Raw genomic sequence first — 18,726 nt, 5'->3', positions numbered from 1 at the left:
TTGGCCTGCCCTGCTCCCACGCTTCAGATACTTCTACTCATTATACAAACGTAACATTTATGTGGGGGAAGTGGGCTGTGTCGGAGGTACACTATCCAGCTTTGTTTGAAGAGACCCTCCCTTCAGAGAAGACGATCGGAGTGTTGGTGATACCAGAGGGACAACCTAAACATGCTTGTAGCACAGAAACCACCTTCAATGTACCGCCAGATACTGAAACATGGATTGCCTTTGTTGTGAGGGGAGGCTGCTCTTTTAAAGATAAAATAAAGGTCGCTGCAGGAAAAGGGGCTTCCGGTGTTATCATCTACGACCATCCATGTCCAGGCAGAGACATTCTTGTTTTGTCTCGCAAGGTTGCAGGTGATACTGTGGCCCTCGTGATGAGCAACCTAAAAGGGAAACAGATACTACACTTGATTGAAAAAGGTATTCGGATTACTGCTGTGGTTGAAATGGGAATCCTGCCGTGCTTCTGGAAGATCTATTTGTGCTCATACTGCCTCATTTTGACACTTGTAGTCTATGTCTTACTATGCAGTTCTTCAGGACTGATGATGGCAAGACACGAGGAAAGGAGGAGAACTCACACAACAAAAACTGAACTCTGGAAAGCTGTTCAGTCACTTGAGGAACGCAGGTTAAAAAAAAGTGAAATTGATCCGGCGGAAGAGATTTGTGTTGTGTGCTTAGAAGCATATAAGCAGAGAGAGGTGGTTCGAATTTTAACTTGCAAGCATTTTTTTCACAAAAGATGCATTGACCGCTGGTTATTAAATCGTGGGATTTGTCCAATTTGCAGCTACGCTATTCTCCAAAAGAACTGAGAGAGATGTGACACCTTATCTTTTTGAGATGTCTGGTGTCCTTTCACTGCCAAGACCATGTTGAAAGTTTCCTACATAAAAAAATGGTGAACTGATTTTTGTAGGAAAACTGGCAATTTGTTGTAGTGCTACTTTTCTGCCCTTTGTGATCATTAAAGAACTAACTATGTGGTTATTTAGATTTGATACCATTTATTTCACAGAAAATTGCAATCGATGATGGTTTTTTGGGTGTGTGTGTATGTGTGGAGTGTATAAGTTTGGAGTAGTGGTTAAGAGAGGCTGGAATCTAATCTGGAGAACTGAGTTTGATTCTCTGCTCCTCCACTTAAAGCCATCTGGGTGACCTTGAGTCAGTCACAGCTTCTTGGAGCTCTCTCCGCCCCACCAACCTCACAGGGTGATTGTTGGGAGAATTATAACAACACACGGCTCTGAGTGGGCATTAAGTTGTCCTGAAGGGCAGTATATAAATCGGATGTTGCTGTTATTATTTATTAAGTCTATGAATGAATTCTCCCAGTTCGGGAAATGTTTTGTATAAATAGCAGAATATATTTTCTCTAGAAATTAAATTTTGCAAGCTTTGGTTAAGAAATCCACAAGATTCCTCTGTTTTATCTCAACTGAATAAACTTTCAAGGAGGAGTTCTGTGAGAGGAACTATTTTGAAATATTAGCGCTGTTTTTAGTGTTTCGTTGTTTTTAGTGTGGTGGCATTCACTAACCATTTTCATTTCTCATGTTTCTGATTAATTTGTTTGTTTTGCATTATTTGTGTACCGTTGATATGCAGATAATGTAGAAAAATGTGTATACTTTTGGGCCATTATATTCCTTGTGCCAGTTCCAATAAAATAGACTTGCCAGCTTGATTTGCACAAGGGGGAGTTAAAATCGAAACAGGGATTTTCCTAGTCAAACTGAGGGGAGTAAGAAATTTAATAGCATGTCTCGACATTGCTTTGTTACAGGGTGGATAAAAATCAATGATTTTTTTTAAAAAATCAGAAAAATCGGATTTTTTTGATTTAAATCGGATTTTTTAAAATTTAAATCGGATTTTTTTTAAATAAAATGCTTTTTGAGGAAAATATATTACCATCCAAAGGTAATCCATGAAATAAAGATTAGTTTTTAATTATGTAGAATAAGGCTGTATATGTTTAATTTTTTTGGTAAATAAATTCCATTAATCCATTCACAATGTCATGCTCTTCCAGAAGTTTTTGTAAGATTATTGGGCAGTTTCTCTGCCTACAAGATATTATCACAGATGCTTGGTTTTGCAGTTCTCAAAACTGAATTTGTGTCAGCTCAGCAGAGATCACATGCCTCTTCTTCACAGCAAAAATGTTATAACATGAACAGAGTTGAGAAAAAGACCTTAATCCTATTGTTCTACAAACCTATGAAGACAGAATCAACCCCTCCAGTGCTAAGTTTCAAGAAGTTCAGTGAATAGAAATAATATTTTTCTGATTGTTTGGAGTGGAATAGATCTGCACAAGAAGAAACTGTGAGGAGGGAGGGGCAAGCAGTACAAAATGAAAGTGAAACTTTTTGAGCACAATACTTCACAAGTCATTTGATCTTTTGTGTGTATGACCTGAGGTTTATCACATTCTTTCCTTGGAGGAAAAAACCTATAATGGCAGCAGGCCGTAAAAGAGACCCAGTTTGGGCATACTTTAATGAAGTTCCTTTACCTGTCGGTAAGGGAGGCATCTACTTGCATATTAAAGTTATACCAGCAAGAATTAGTCTTTATGTAGAAAACTATGATTTAAATCAAGCCTTAATGACTAGTGATTTAAATCGTGATTTAAATCGTGATTTAAATCAGTTTGATTTAAATCAAATCCACCCTGCTTTGTTAGCAAGGAGACAAATATATTGAAACATAATGCTATATACCTCCTGTGTCAGAAAACTATTGCTAATGATTGCTAATGACTATCAGATTTTTTTTCTTTACTGTAAAACCATGCTGGTCTCATTCCTGCATCGGCTGTGTAGAATCATTAGAAAAGGGTGAATGAACTTCCAGTTTTCTTCACTCAGGATACACGGAGGCTGCTTCCACACACGTTGGATAATGCACTTTCAATGCTCTTTAGTGATCACTTGGAACTGGGTTTTCGTGTGTGAAACAAAATCCACTTCTAAAGGATAACTAAAGTGCATTGAAAGTGCATTATTCAATGTGTGTGGAAATGGTCAGAGTTAATACCACAGTGGATAAACTATGCGGGCACTCTGTTTGTTACCAATCAGCCAGTGGGTTCTATTTGCTAGAGTTGCCAGCTCCAGGTTGGGAAATTCCTGGAGATTGATTTGAGACCAAAGACCCACTGAAATAGGGCAATTCTCAATTCCAGTTGATGAAGGGCAAAAGAGACGGGGCAAGGGAGAGGACCGCATAAGCTGTGCCAGCATCGAATAGCCACCTGCTGATCTTCTGGTGGCAGGGGGAACATGTTGCAAGGCCTTTTCAGTTGACCTTCAGCGCATAAATATGCTCACATTAGAAAACATGCAATACAATCCTAAGAAGGTGTATTCGAAAGTAAATTGCATTGAGTTTAATAGGATTTAGGTAAGAGTGCTTAGTCTTGCATCCAGAACTCTCAAAGGTACTTTGTCCCAAGCCATTTAGATTTTAAAGCCCATTAAGGGGAGGGGCTGTGGCTCAGTGGTAGAACATCTGCTTGGCTGTAGAAAGTTCGAGGTTCAATCCCTGGCATCGTCGGTGAAAAGGGTCAGGTAATAGGTGATGTGAAAGACCTCTGCCTGAGACCCTTAAGAGCTGCTCCCAGTCTGAGTAGACAGTTATGACCTTGATGGACTGATGGTCTCATCTAATATAAGGCAGCTTTATGTTTTCAGTTCAGTGCCAGTGTTTTTAGCTGGGCAGCTACGTTCTGGAGTAATAGTAGTTTCCAAGGCCTTTCCAAAGGCAGCCCCCCAGTGTGCATTATAATAGGAAATCACCAAGACATAACTGTGGCCAAGCCAGATGTCTCAGGGGTTGGTCACAACTGGTATATCAGCCTCAGTTGGGTTAAAGGCACTCTGGAGCCAGGTACAAGGAGGTTACCCAGGCTCTAAACTGGGATAAGCAGGGACAGGTCAACCGTATCCAACACATACTGTGGACATTTCCAGTCTCTGTTGGATCTCCAGCTGTAATACTTTCTTAATACATATGAGTAGTGGGGTTGGTTTTCCTTGATTTCACTGCCAGTAAATAGCAAAGATGCCCTGACCTGGATAGCCCAGGTGAGCCTGATCTCGTTACATCTCAGAAGCTAAGTAGGGTCAGCCTTGGTTAGTAATTGGATAGGAGACCTCCAATGAAGACCAGGGTTGTAGAGGCAGGCAATGACAAACCACCTCTGTTAGTCTCTTGCCATGAAAACCGCACCAGGGGTCACCATATGTCAGCTGTGACTTGAGGGTAATCTCCACCACCAGATAGCAAAGATGAGTTTATGCTGCTGAATAATAATTGTAACTGTGATTATATACCACTCTTCTAGACAGATGAGTGCCCCATTCTCAGCGGTGAACAAAATCAGTGTTATTATCCCCACAAGCTGAGGAGCTGGGACCGAGAGGAGTGGCTTATCCAAGGCTACCTTCTGAGCTCATGGCAGTAGTGGGGTTTGAACCGGCAGAGTGCTGATTCACAACCCAACCACTTAGCCACTGTGCTACAGCAGCTGCATCACTGTTTTTATAAGCCTTTCACTTCCTGTAGTGAAGTTGGATAACATTATCCCATCACCTTATATCCCCTTGATACTTGGGCTATATTTATTAGACAAACCTAAATCAATGTAAATGAAAAAAATAATTAAATGCAGTCCCCCGTTAATAAAAACATTGGTAGCAGTAGGTCAAAATGGGTAGCCATATTCTGTCTCTCTGTAGCTGTAGAAAAGAAAAAGAAAAGACAATTTTGTTAGTCTTCTAGGTGCTACTGGACTCTTGCTCTTTTCTATCGGTAGCAGTGTTGACCCCACAGTATATAATTGGGGATCCTGACCATTTTTTCTGAAGAGCTTGGAGTTTGTTGTCACAAATCATAATAAACTGGTGGTGACTCTAGTCTTATATGATCTACTTCCTTTTTTGTTAGAACTGCTCTGGCCTGCCAAAATGTACAAAACAAGAATGCACGCCCAGGGTATCTTATCAATTAGAGCATGATTAATCAGGATTATGTGATCCAAGTGTGAATGCTTGCTTAAGAACCATCTTGCTGGATTAGGCCAAAATTTGCCTTTTTTTCCCTGGAAGACTGGCTATATTAATCTGTGCAAGATTTATAAATAGGAGTCTTGTTACACTTTTCTTTGGAGAAGTCCAAGCAACCAGCAAGCACTTGGTGGATTTGCCAGAAATTGGCTGGTAGGCTATGGTTTGCCTTCTGCTTTTCTCAGGTATAAAAAGGGTGTACATTGTCAACGTTGAATGAGGGTCATCCAAACACAAGGCAAGTCAGTAAGAGGAAATCTGCCACTTGACAGGGGAAATGGATATTTGAATCTCCCTACCTTCTGTTTTCCCCAAGCTGTGCCCCTCCTTTTTCATGAAAACGTTAATTCAGCAGGGCCACATCTAGGGTTGCCGGCACCCCGGGCAACCCAAGTCTGGCCCCTCACGTGCGTGCACTCCCAGCGCTGTGTGATGACATCACTTCCGCGACGTCATCATGCAGGGTGGAGCGTGCTGCCCGCACGACAAGCCAGGGTCCCCGGCAAGCCGGCCACCCCTTGTCCTGTGGGGCAGGCAAAAGGCAGCACGGGGGGCTGGGAGGTTGCCCGTGCTGCCGCCCATGTGCTCCCAGCGGCTGGCAGCTGCGCCCAGAACCCCCTCCTTGGTGGCGCTGGGGGCATACTACTCCCCCTCCCCCCCTCGATCCAGCCCTGCAATTCAGTATTAAGAACCTTCACCACTCAGGAGAGACAATCTCCTAATCGATGGTTGTTGGGGGGTTTTCTGGGCTGTATTGCCGTGGTCTTGGCATTGTAGTTCCTGACGTTTCGCCAGCAGCTGTGGCTGGCATCTTCAGAGGTGTAGCACCAAAAGACAGAGATCTCTCAGTGTCACAGTGTGGAAAAGATGTAGGTCATTTGTATCTACTCAGGAGGGGTGGGGTTGAGCTGAGTCATCCTGTAAGAGTTTCCCAGGGTGTGGAATGCTAATGGCGGGAGGCTTCACTGAATCCTGAGGAGGTTCTTTTGCATATGGATTGGTGCTTGATGTGCTAATCTTCTCTGCAGGGCTATTGTCGGGTGTGGAGTGTTTTGTTGGCCTGGTGTTTTTCAGAACTGGAGCCCATGCTCTGTTCATTCTTAAGGTTTCTTCTTTCCTGTTGAAGTTTTGCTTATGCTTGTGAATTTCAATGGCTTCCCTGTGCAGTCTGACAAAGTAGTTGGAAGTGTTGTCCAGTATTTTGGTGTCCTGGAATAAGATACTGTGCCCTGTTTGAGTTAGGCTATGTTCAGCCACTGCTGATTTTTCAGGCTGTCCAAGTCTGCAGTGTCTTTCATGTTCTTTTATTCTTGTCTGGATGCTACGCTTTGTGGTCCCGATGTAAACTTGTCCACAGCTGCAGGGTATACGGTATACTCCTGCAGAGGTGAGGGGGTCTCTGCTGTCTTTTGCTGATCGTAGCATCTGTTGTATTTTTCGGGTGGGTCTGAATACTGCTTGAAGGTTATGCTTTTCCATAAGCTTTCCCATCTGATCAGTAATTCCTTTGATATATGGCAAAAACACTTTTCCTGTAGGTGACTGTTTTTCCTTGGTTGTTTGATTCATCCTGGGTTTGATTGCTCTTCGGATTTCATTTCTGGAGTAGCCATTTGCCTGAAGTGCGTGGTTTAGATGATTAATTTCCTCATTGAGAAAGCGCGGCTCACATATCCGTCTTGCACGATCCACTAATGTTTTCATTATGCCTCTTTTCTGTCGGGGGTGGTGATTGGAGTTTTTGTGTAAGTACCGATCAGTGTGAGTTGGTTTCCTGTAGACCTTGTGACCTAACTGAAAGTTTGCTTTACGGATGACCAAGGTATCCAGGAATGAGAGTTTTCCCTCACTTTCTTTCTCCATTGTGAATTGTATGTTCAGGTGGATGTTGTTGAGATGATTCAAAAACTCCCTCAATTCTTCCTCCCCATGGCTCCAAATGAGAATTGAGGGAGTTTTTGAATCATCTCAACAACATCCACCTGAACATACAATTCACAATGGAGAAAGAAAGTGAGGGAAAACTCTCATTCCTGGATACCTTGGTCATCCGTAAAGCAAACTTTCAGTTAGGTCACAAGGTCTACAGGAAACCAACTCACACTGATCGGTACTTACACAAAAACTCCAATCACCACCCCCGACAGAAAAGAGGCATAATGAAAACATTAGTGGATCGTGCAAGACGGATATGTGAGCCGCGCTTTCTCAATGAGGAAATTAATCATCTAAACCACGCACTTCAGGCAAATGGCTACTCCAGAAATGAAATCCGAAGAGCAATCAAACCCAGGATGAATCAAACAACCAAGGAAAAACAGTCACCTACAGGAAAAGTGTTTTTGCCATATATCAAAGGAATTACTGATCAGATGGGAAAGCTTATGGAAAAGCATAACCTTCAAGCAGTATTCAGACCCACCCGAAAAATACAACAGATGCTACGATCAGCAAAAGACAGCAGAGACCCCCTCACCTCTGCAGGAGTATACCGTATACCCTGCAGCTGTGGACAAGTTTACATCGGGACCACAAAGCGTAGCATCCAGACAAGAATAAAAGAACATGAAAGACACTGCAGACTTGGACAGCCTGAAAAATCAGCAGTGGCTGAACATAGCCTAACTCAAACAGGGCACAGTATCTTATTCCAGGACACCAAAATACTGGACAACACTTCCAACTACTTTGTCAGACTGCACAGGGAAGCCATTGAAATTCACAAGCATAAGCAAAACTTCAACAGGAAAGAAGAAACCTTAAGAATGAACAGAGCATGGGCTCCAGTTCTGAAAAACACCAGGCCAACAAAACACTCCACACCCGACAATAGCCCTGCAGAGAAGATTAGCACATCAAGCACCAATCCATATGCAAAAGAACCTCCTCAGGATTCAGTGAAGCCTCCCGCCATTAGCATTCCACACCCTGGGAAACTCTTACAGGATGACTCAGCTCAACCCCACCCCTCCTGAGTAGATACAAATGACCTACATCTTTTCCACACTGTGACACTGAGAGATCTCTGTCTTTTGGTGCTACACCTCTGAAGATGCCAGCCACAGCTGCTGGCGAAACGTCAGGAACTACAATGCCAAGACCACGGCAATACAGCCCGGAAAACCCCCAACAACCATCGTTCTCCGGCCGTGAAAGCCTTCGACAATACATCAATCTCCTAATCTTTTCCAAGACTGATGATGAATGACAATGGAAATGCCTCCCCTGTTTCCCGTTAATTGTTTTTAGCAGGAAAGGAGTGCAATCTTTCCTCAAGAAAGGTCAGCACCCCCATTTTAAAACTGACAGTAAAACCTGTGCATAGCCATAGTAATAATCAGTGATCTAAATCATAAGGGCTTATGTCCTTTCTATGGTCTTCTACAGATGGCAGAAGCATTATAAGTTTGGACAAGTAGCAAGCATTTTCTCACTTAAACTGTTGGAGAAGATCCCATCCCAAGCCTTATAAAGGGAGCAGAGTTATAGTATAATCGATCAGCTCAGAAGGTGATTTCTTTAAGGGACAAACATTTCCTTCATTGATTGATTATTATAGTCAATCTCAGCTTCATAACATTATTTTGTTTCATTAAGAATCTTTGCTGTTAGTTGAATTACCTACATTGTTTTGTTGCCTGGGCGAAGTTTTCTTAGCTTGTGTTGTTTTCCCAGTTCTTCAGTCCTGATCCCTCCGTGTTATTTTGTTCTGTAAAGAATCGCTGCTGTTAGACTAAATTGTTTGATCATACTTTCAAAATTCCATTTGATGATTGACTGAAGAGTATTTCTCATACCTGTAATCCGCCAGCCCCACTCCATTATTCTGTTTTACTAGGATTCTTTGCAGTTAAATTCAAATGTTTTTATCATACTTTGTAATTCATTTGCTAATTGACTGAATAGTTCTTATTAATATTTGTAATTCAGCTTGATTCCCTGTGAGAAAGGCAGACTATAAAGGAAGGTAATTATTGTCATCTTCAATGATAAGTACAGAAGCCAACATAGAAAAGACTCAGCCAAAGGGGAGAAGCTCCAACTCTTCCCCAGGGGTGTGTACGTACGTACACAAACAAACACACACACACACACACACACACAGAGCAAATGGCCCAAGCTTATCTAGGAGTCTCTTTCACGAGATGAATTACACAAGGATGCTCAAGTAAAGGGAGATGCAATGTTAGCCGGGACGCCAAGTTTTAAAAGACAGATCGGAACATTCTGTCAATTTCACCTCTCTAGAGCAGACAAAAATTGCTCCTGAGATGGCTTGTTTATTTCCTCTTCACCTCCCGAAGGCTCTGTCAATTTCACCTCCCCTTCAGACAGGCAAAGAGGCTTCAGACAGAGCCTTCTGATACGTCTTTTAAAACTCGGCTTCTCGGCTAACATTGCATCTCCCTTCACTTGAGCGTCCTCGTTTAATTCATCTCGTGTAGAGAGACTCTAGCAGGCTTCACAGTAGACTGGGGATTTGAACCTGAGAGCCAAGCTACAAGTGACGCCTTACACAGGTTGGACACTTGTCAATTTACCTCAAGTTTTGATGGGAAATGTAGGCATTCTGGTTTTACAGCTTGACTCTCCATTACAGCTGCAAGACCAGGATGCCTACATTTCCCATCAAAACTTGAGGGAAGCTGACGAGTGTCCAACCTGTTTCAGGCACTTGTAGCTTAGCTCTGAGTTACTCAGATTTTTGGAACTCTGTACCACGCTGGTTGTCAACTGTAGTAGCTTCAGTGCAGCAACACATACCCTTGGCTCTTCTGCATCGTGTCCTTGTTATTCCTAGAGTATTTTCTCTGAGAATTTAAAATATCTGTATGCCACCTTTTCACTCAACTCAGAGTGCTCAAGGCAACAAGCATTAAAACATTTCAGACATTAAAACAGTGTTTAAAATATAAATATATATAAAATATTTAAAATTATTATATCAAAAATATACACACACAAAAAGGAAGGGAGATCATAAGAGTTAGTGAGGGAATGCCAAACAAAACAAAAAAGACTTCACTTGTAGGAGGAAGAAAAAGATACGGGGTGACAGATGAATCTCCCTGGGGAGAGGGCTTCAAAGTTTTGATGCCACAACAAGAAAGCCCTTTCTCAAATTGCTCCCCCCTCTAGCCTCAGATCTTGGGAGCATTCAAAGGAGGCTCTCTGAAGATGTCCAGAGTGGTTGGGTAGGTTTGTGTTGGGAATGAATTCCTAAGAATAAGAAAACACAAACTATTACCGGGGACTTGATCACAAAGTGGTATGTCTTTGTGAAAGCTGATTATGTAAACTCCCTGTCTTTGAAAGGCAATAATATTTCTTTTGCCATTAGAGATGTGATGGTTGATAAAGTGGGTGTGCTTTGTGTTTTTCCTAGAAATGTTAAGAAATTTTACGAAAAAACTGGGAAAACCCCCCAATACGGAGACCTTTCCCCCCCTCTGAAATGAGTGTAATGCTTTATTAATGGTAAAGTTTTATTCACTCAAAATGTATAGTATATTTTATATAAAATAAACCTCAGCGTTAGATAATCCCTGTGTATACAGTAGACAAAGTATTTTTTCAAGAATATGTATTTAAGGCTGACTAATTTTGTCCCCAGTTTTCTATAATATGTATGATACATGAATGGAAATGTCAGTGTTTTCTGTTATAAAGTTGAACTTCATATCTGTATATGCCGCTTGTCCTATAGTGACTGTATGAGTGTGTTTCTGTCAAAATAATAATTTCTTATTACAAAGTGTGTGTCTTCTATTTTCAACTAATTTTTCCTACTTCTCAGATGGCAAAAATATATATGTGCTAAGGTAGCATAAGTGCATCAGTTTGCTCTTCTCTCTTTCTGTCCCTGTCTCTGTCTGAGTCTATCTATATGAGACAACTTACACGAGAATGCTCAGTGTTAGCGGGGAAGTATAGTTTAAAAACACAGAGCCAAAGGCTCTGTCAATTTCCTCTCTGCAGCGGGGTGAAAATGAAATTAACAAACCCTCTCAGGAGCTCTCTCTGCAGGCTCTGTATTTTAAAACTACCTGCCTGTAGAGAGGTGAAATTGACAGAGCCTTTGGCTCTATGTTTTTCAACTAGGCTTCCCAGTGAACACTGGGTAAGAGCTCTATATCCAAATGTCATTTGTAACTACTTTTAAGTTGCATAAACATCTCAAATATTAGATTTTTTAGTGCTACCGAAATTTAATAAATTATGCATGTTACGTTGCTGAAGCTCTAAGATAAGGTTAGGTTCAATAAGAGAGAAATAAATGCTTATATTTCAATTTTCCATACCTTCCTTCCCAATAGCTTCAAATTTTCCAGTAATTTTACATCTCTTGTCTGGAGTTTGCATGTGTAAGGTGCTTGCTTTCGCATTCATAGCTCATTTATTATCAACATGTAGAGAGACATGTATAATGAATATATTAGCAAGTCATTTCATATTTTACCTGTGTGCACATTATTAGCGACATGAGCAGAGATGGAGATAGTTTCAACATTTTCTGAATGTTCCCTTGGAATATAAAAATGTGTGTGTGTGTGTGTGTGTATATTCAACTGAATTAGTGGTGATTGCGACCACAGGAAATATAATTCTGGTACATAAGATTGTATATGAAGTTTACTATGATTCTATCCTACTGTGGTCTGAAGCTTAGCTTTCACAGTGCATATTTTGTATCCCTCACCCAAAGAACCCAAATTCTATGCCAAAACTTCCAATAAAATATGACTAAGATTTTTATAGTATCGTTTGGAAATTCAGTACTGGGTAGAAACAAATGCATATATTGGAATGATGAGCCAGTCAGATTGCATATAGGTAACTTTGTGGTATTGCCCATGATGTCACAATTCCATTACCGTCTGAGTTCATATATCACCTACATTAGCGTTTTTCTGGGGATTGCTCTGGTGAGTATTCTGCTAGTATGGGCCTGCCAGCACTTTGGGAATCTGGGGAGTCTAATTGAGAAATGTTAGCGAGTGTTGGAAATTGAAATGGCCATTAAGCAGCTTGAGCTTTGGACATTGAAGGAGAAGGAAGAGGTTGGATTGAACAGCGAGAGATGTGCAGTGTGTTTGGAAACATACAAGCCTGGAGACGTGGCACGTGTTTTGCATTGCAGGCATCTTTTTCACAAAGTGTGTGTTGACCCCTGGCTTTTAGAGAACCAGACGTGCCCTATGTGCAAAATGAAGATAATTGGAGCAGTGGAAAGTGTTAGAAGTGAAGTAGAGCCTTTGGGTACTCAAGAACCAAATGGAGCTCCTTCCAGCACCCATTTTTCCTGATGAAAAGGCCAGCACTGAATCGTGCCCCCCTTATAGCGACTAAGCCTCCCTCATGTAATGGAGGACTAAAGAGCTGGCTTGGTGGAGGGAGGTGCTACGTTGCCCCTCCTTGCTGGTTGCTCTGTGACTTGCTCTGGGCACCACCATGCTGCTCCTCGTGAGCCATAGTGGGGGGGTGGGACAGGGGGACCACCAGGATATTCCCCAGTAAAGTAAGTGGCTAGTTCACTCCTACGTTCTCTTTCACAAGATGAAATAGTGTAGACTGGTGTAGCCAGTTACCTGCCCTGTCCCATCTGCAGTCATGGGACTGTGTTGCTATGGTGAGCTTGCTTCTAGAAGTGCCTGTTGTGTTTCAGCAACGTTGCTGCCTCCATCTAGAGTGGTTCTACAATCTTTCTTGGCACGGAGGCTGTCTTGCAGCATTACAGATATTAAATATATTTTAATACATAAATTTAAGTTATATTTATGATCAGGGCTTTTTTTCTGGGAAAAGAGGTGGTGGAACTCAGTGGGTTGCCCTCAGAGAAAATGGTCACATGGCTGGTGGCCCCGCCCCCTGATCTCCAGACAGAGGGGAGTTTTGAGTGCCCTCCGCGCCGCTCACTCTGTCTGGAGATCAGGGGGCGGGGCCACCAGCCATGTGACCATTTTCAAAAGGTTCAGGAACTCCGTTCCCCTGCGTTCCCGGTGAAAAAAAGCCCTGTTTATGATTATAATATGCTGTTTACTCAAGTTTTATCCCAAAGAAATTCCACCGTTAAATCTGCTAAGTGGTGCATGGAGGCTTGAGGGGATGCACAAATTTAAGGACACTTTACTGGTTTAGGTTTTCTTTTGCACTGATGTTCTTTCAGTATATTTGCACAAAAGGCATGTCTTAGGGAGCAGAGTGGAAAGGAGTGATGTGTGTCTTTAATTGTATGATAAAATGATAAATTGTATGATAAGTGATAAAATGATAAAAAATACCATTTTGATTCCATATGGGGAAACCAGGAAAGGCATGATAATAGTTTTCATTAAATATTGGGAACATGGTTATCATCTAGAAAGTCATTCTGTAAATGTCATGCATCTGATGAATGCATCTGATGAAGAGAGCTGTGGTTCTCGAAAGCTTATGCTACAATAAGTTGGTTAATCTTAAAGGTGCTACTGGACTCTTTTTTATTATGAAACTACAGACTAACACGGCTAACTCCTCTGCAAATATCAGAACAGTATTCCATCTTGATATTTAACGAAAACTGTACTCATGCCTTTCTTGGATTTCGTATACAGAATTAAAAGGATAGTTGCCCTCTGCCTAAGTCAGTAAGAGCAGGGAGGGAGAGGAAGGACCCCCAGCTGGTCAGAGATGCTTTGACCTTTTAAACTTTAAAGGACCATTATTTTCTATGGACTGTGGACTCCAGGGCCTAGGTCTTCCCATAGCAAGTAATGGCCCTTTAAATTTAGTGTAGTCTGGGACCAGCTGGAGGGTGTTCCCTCCTCCATAAGTCACTCCTCCTCCTTAAGAGGACTCCCAGTTCTAATATCGGGAGTTGTAATATAAGAATTAGGAGTACTGTTGGGGAGGCAGGAGTGGTATTGAATATTCCCTGCCGGAGCCAATACGTGATGTATCGGGCAATATCTGATTGCACACTCTTACTGTGATCTGCCTCCACTGAAAAACATTTTTGCCTAAGACAGATACTTCCTAACTTTTTCTTTTCAAAAGTCTTGAAGGCAGATGCTAGAGATTATGTGAGATGTAATCAAAATGTTCCAAGATTTTCTTGTCTGTGATGGTTGCTTTATATGTCCGACTTAACATCTGACATTGTAGTCCGTTAAGTACCCTTGGTATTTGCAAATCTGTCAGATGTACGCCATGCACATGTAGCTGAGCCACTCCAGACATCAAAGGAGTATGTGTGTGTCAAAGAGAAGCTGGGACATGCAGCTGGGATTTAGTCAATTTTGTTTCTTATACCTGTTCCCATTTCTAGAGATGAGTCACTTAAAGTGATTAAAGCTGCAATCCTAAGGACACTGTCTAGAGAGGAATTCCCAGTGGGATTTAGCTCTGAATATACTTGCTTAGGATTGTGCTGTTAGTCACTTTCAATAAATAAGCTTTTGCAGTAACAACTAGACATGGGCACAAACCACAAAAAAAACAAACCATGTGGTTCGTGTAGTTTCCAGGAACCACGAACTCCCACAAACTGGGGCAAGTTCGTGAACCAGTTAGTGGTTCGTGGAGTTTAAATGCCCCTTTCCGGCTCCTTAGCAGCAGGGAAAGGGGCCTTTGATTGTTTAAAGGGCCCTTTCCTGCTGCTGGCAAGCGGCAGGGCCCTTTAAATGGCCCACCAGCCCCAAACCCCCACCCCCCCCAGCCCCAGCCCCACACTTACCTTGATTCACAGCTCCGGCTGCCCTGCAGGCCCGTGGCGTCCTCCCCCTCCTCCTTGGGAGGAGCAGGAAGGCAATTTTTGGCCTCCTCCGCTGCTGTGTGGGCCTGCAAAGTGATGGAGGATGCCGAAAACGGCCTTCCGGCCCCTCAAATGGCTGCTGCGGTGGCCATTTGAGGGGCAGGATGGCCATTTTCAGCCTCCTCCATGGCAGAGGAGGCCAAAAACAGCCTTCTCGCCCCTCGCGGGAGGAAGGGGAAGAGGCTGTGGCCGTGGAGCCACCAGACAAGGTAAGTGTGGGGCTGGGGGGATGGGGCTGGGGTTTGTGGGGTTTGGGCATTTAAAGGGCCCTGCTGCTTGCAAGCGGCAGGTCCCTTTAAACTATCCACTGGCAGGTGATGAGGGGGGAACCCCCCCATCACTTGCCTGCTTATAGTTTAAAGGGCCCTGCCACTTGCAAGTGGCAGGAAAAGTTTAAATGGCCATTTCCTCGAGGAAATGGTCATTTAAACTGCACCTTTCCTTGTCGCTTTGCAGGAACACAGAAAGGGGCACATTGCCCTTTAATACAAACCAAACGAACCAGTAGACCAGTTCATGGAAGTTCATGGAAATGAGCTTCCACGGATCACTGGTTCGCAAACCACGAACCAGGTTGTTTCGTGGGGGTTTTTTGGGTCATATTCAGGTTCGTGCCCATCTCTAGTAACAACTTCTGTCACAGCATAAGGCAATAAAGTGTCTTTCTTTAGTGCAAGTTCTGTTCAGCAGCTTTGTAATGCTTAAATATCTTCAATAGCTTTGCTTCATAAATGGCAACTTCTACACACACTGTTTTTTAATGTGCCTGTTCCTAATTCCATATTTCATTTTTTAAAAGGTTTTTCTCAAAAGTGATCGAGTTGCCAGAATGGTCCACAGTGGAGGATGTTCTGCAAATGACTTCAGAGATGTTTTTAAGAAGAACATAGAAAAGCGGGTCCGAAGCTTGCCTGAAATTGATGGATTAAGCAAAGAGACTGTGCTAAGTTCTTGGATAGCCAAATATGATGCCATTTACAGGGGAGAAGAGGACTTGTACAAACAGTCCAATCGGATGGCTTTAAGTGCTGTATCAGAACTTATTTTGAGCAAAGAACAGCTTTATGAGATGTTTCAGCAGATTCTAGGCATCAAGAAGCTGGAGCACCAGTTGATCTACAATGCCTGCCAAGTAAGGAATTTCTCTCCATTCTCTCACATACCTAGTGTCCCTTCCTTTCTCCTCCTTAGATTGCCCACCTGGACAAATCTTGCCAGTGCAAACGAGGCACAGCAGAGAAAGCTTGGGGATAGTCAACTGTCTATCTTACCCATTTGCAGGGTAGCATGGAGCAAGAGCATCAAATACTAGAATGCCCACGATAAGAAGCAGATATTCCCAATGATCTCACACACTCACTCAAGGAGTGGGAGGTAAGAGGTTGAAGAGGAGAGGAAGAAGGGGAACCTGTCTCCTTCTCTCTCTCTCCCCCCTCTCCCTCTGTCTGTGTGTGTGTTTGCGTGTGTGTGTGTGTGTACACTATGCTTTTCTCCCCAGTAGAGAAGCAAAGTGGCTTACAACATGAAGGTATTTTCATACATAGGTTTTCCTGAGGTTTCTTTGTGCATTCTCGAGTCTCCTTGGATCTGATCTGAGAAATCACAGAGATACGATGGGAAAAAAAACAGAGAAGGATAACAAATGGACAAGTTTCCTGGTAACATGAGGAAGCTTGGAGAAAAACTTTCAGATCAACACCCAGATCTGTAGGAACTCTACGTAAGCAGACCCTATATCAACATACTTTCATCCATAAAAACCTTTTAATTTCCTTCTTTTTAACAAACGGGGGTCCTAATGGAATAGTCCTTTGATTCAAACAGAAACATTTTGAATATAATATAACATACCATATAAGCCGCACCCCCATTGTATCTGAGGAAGGCAACAAGAAACTGATCTTTGTTATTGTCCTTGTTTAAAAAGCATTCCAAGAACCTTTATTTTAAATGAAAGTCAAGAGCTGAAAGCAAGTTGTTTCTTGAGCCAAATATGAACTCCTTGTCATAAGGAAAACCTGTAGAGTGGAAGCACTAGAGTGCAAAGCGTGTGGCTAGTGGATGCCTTTTAAATTGCTACTTATGGCCCCTGTGAGGGCAGCAATTTACCACACATGGAAGCTTCCTGGTGTGCCCCTGAAAGCCTTCATGTCAAGGAGGCCTCTGTCCCTTTGTGGAATACCAACTTATCATATTGGCATAGCCTCCAAAAATATTATTGACATAGTCTCCAAAGGTATTTGGATTTAAGATGCCTCCATATCACTGCTGTGCATGGATCCAACCATATTGGCTTTGCCTGGTTTCGTATTGTGCTTCGAGTGGCTGAATAGTTTTGCTCGACCAAAAGCGCAGGCCTAGAGATCACTTAACACAGGTTGGATGCCTATTGGGAGCCAGAGCCATTCACAAGGGAGTTCAGCATGCAGGGGAAGAGGCTGCTGGTGACCTAGCGCAGTGATCCCCAACGTGGCTCCCAAGTGCACCATGGCATCTGCTGGTAGGTTTCCTGGCACCCATTTAATTCTTCAACAAAGTATATTTTCACAAAACAAAGAACTACTCCTGGCTTTTCAGAAGTACCCAAGAGGCATCAACTTCACGTCTGCAGGGAGGATTGGTTCAGGAACAGCTTCCTCCATTATAGGTGGTTGCTTGGCTTGCAGCTTCCCAGCACTTCCTGACTGCCTGCAGCTCCCTTGCAGCCATTTTGTGGTGGTGCCCACTCTCAGTCCTGAAAATTCCAAAAGCATCCACAAGATGAAAAAAATTGAAGACCCCTTACCTCAAGGCTGGGATCCATGTGACCTTCAAAGTAGGTATTGTGAGGCAACAGTAAAGTCTGGGGGCCCTCTGGGTGAGGACCATTTAGGTATGGCCCTGCTGGGTGCCCTTGGCCACTCAACAGCTTTGATCTTGCACATTATCCTCTCTTTTTCAGTTGCTACCTCAAAATACCTTCTGTTACAGGCACAGGGCCCTGCTTCTTCTAGGTTTGTCAGGTTCCCCCTAGCAACTAGCAGGGGGCAGGGGAAGACAGCAGGCAGCAGTGTGTGTGTGTGGGGGGGATTACCAGCCTGTGTGCTCACCGGCGATGTAATGACATCACTTCCAGAAGTGACACCAATACTGCCAGAACTGCTCTGGTTTTTGGACAAAATTTCTATGGTTTTTGCCCCCAAACCATGACTTCTGTAGCAATGTGAGGATGTCACTTCTTGGTGCACAGGAAGTGATGTCAGAGCATCGGCTGGCAACATCATTACATTACTGGTGCTTGTGCACCTGAGCTAGTAAGTCTCCCATTCCCCCCATTAATTTCCTTCCACTGGCAGACTGGAGGCGGGGGATCCCCCATCCCCAGTGGAGGGATGGCAAGTCTAGATTCTCCTAGGTTACCCACTTGATGGACCAGCCTTCTTCTTAGGAGCCACTTCAGCCTTTTAACTGAAATGGCAAGAGGGTGGAATTTTCCTCCATTCTTTAAATGTGTGCCTCTTAGTGGAGTATGATTATGGTTGGTGATTATGACAATAGAGTTTAAGGCACAGTAGATACTCTAGATTAAATTATACAGATTAAGTTATGCAGATAAAATAGCATGATGGTCTTGTGCAGGGCTTTTTTTCAGCTGGAACGCAGTGGAACGGAGTTCCGGAACCTCTTGAAAATAGTAATGTGGCTGGTGGCCCCGCCCCCTGATCTCCAGACAGAAGGGAGTTTAGATTGCCCTCCGTGACGCTGGAGCGGCACGGAAGACAATCTAAACTCCCCTCTCTCTGGAGATCAGGGGGCAGGGCCACCGGCCATGTGACCATTTTCACGGAGGGCGATTTAAACTTT

At 43.0% G+C, this 18,726-nt stretch overlaps 1 protein-coding gene across 1 annotated transcript in view; it reads left to right on the top strand.

Annotated features, from left to right (window-relative positions):
• Positions 1 to 18,726, top strand: part of CADPS2 (calcium dependent secretion activator 2) — a 474,548-nt gene that overhangs the window by 119,435 nt on the left and 336,387 nt on the right. Inside the window, exon 3 of the mRNA XM_054988125.1 lies at positions 15,683 to 16,015. Within this exon, the coding sequence (XP_054844100.1) occupies positions 15,683 to 16,015 (333 nt within the window). The remainder of the gene's footprint in view (positions 1 to 15,682; positions 16,016 to 18,726) is intronic.

Source organism: Eublepharis macularius, chromosome 9 (assembly GCF_028583425.1).
Source record: "Eublepharis macularius isolate TG4126 chromosome 9, MPM_Emac_v1.0, whole genome shotgun sequence".
Taxonomy (NCBI): domain Eukaryota; kingdom Metazoa; phylum Chordata; class Lepidosauria; order Squamata; family Eublepharidae; genus Eublepharis; species Eublepharis macularius.
The sequence above is the reverse complement of the archived record's forward strand: the minus strand, read 5'-3'. Positions and strand labels throughout refer to the sequence as shown.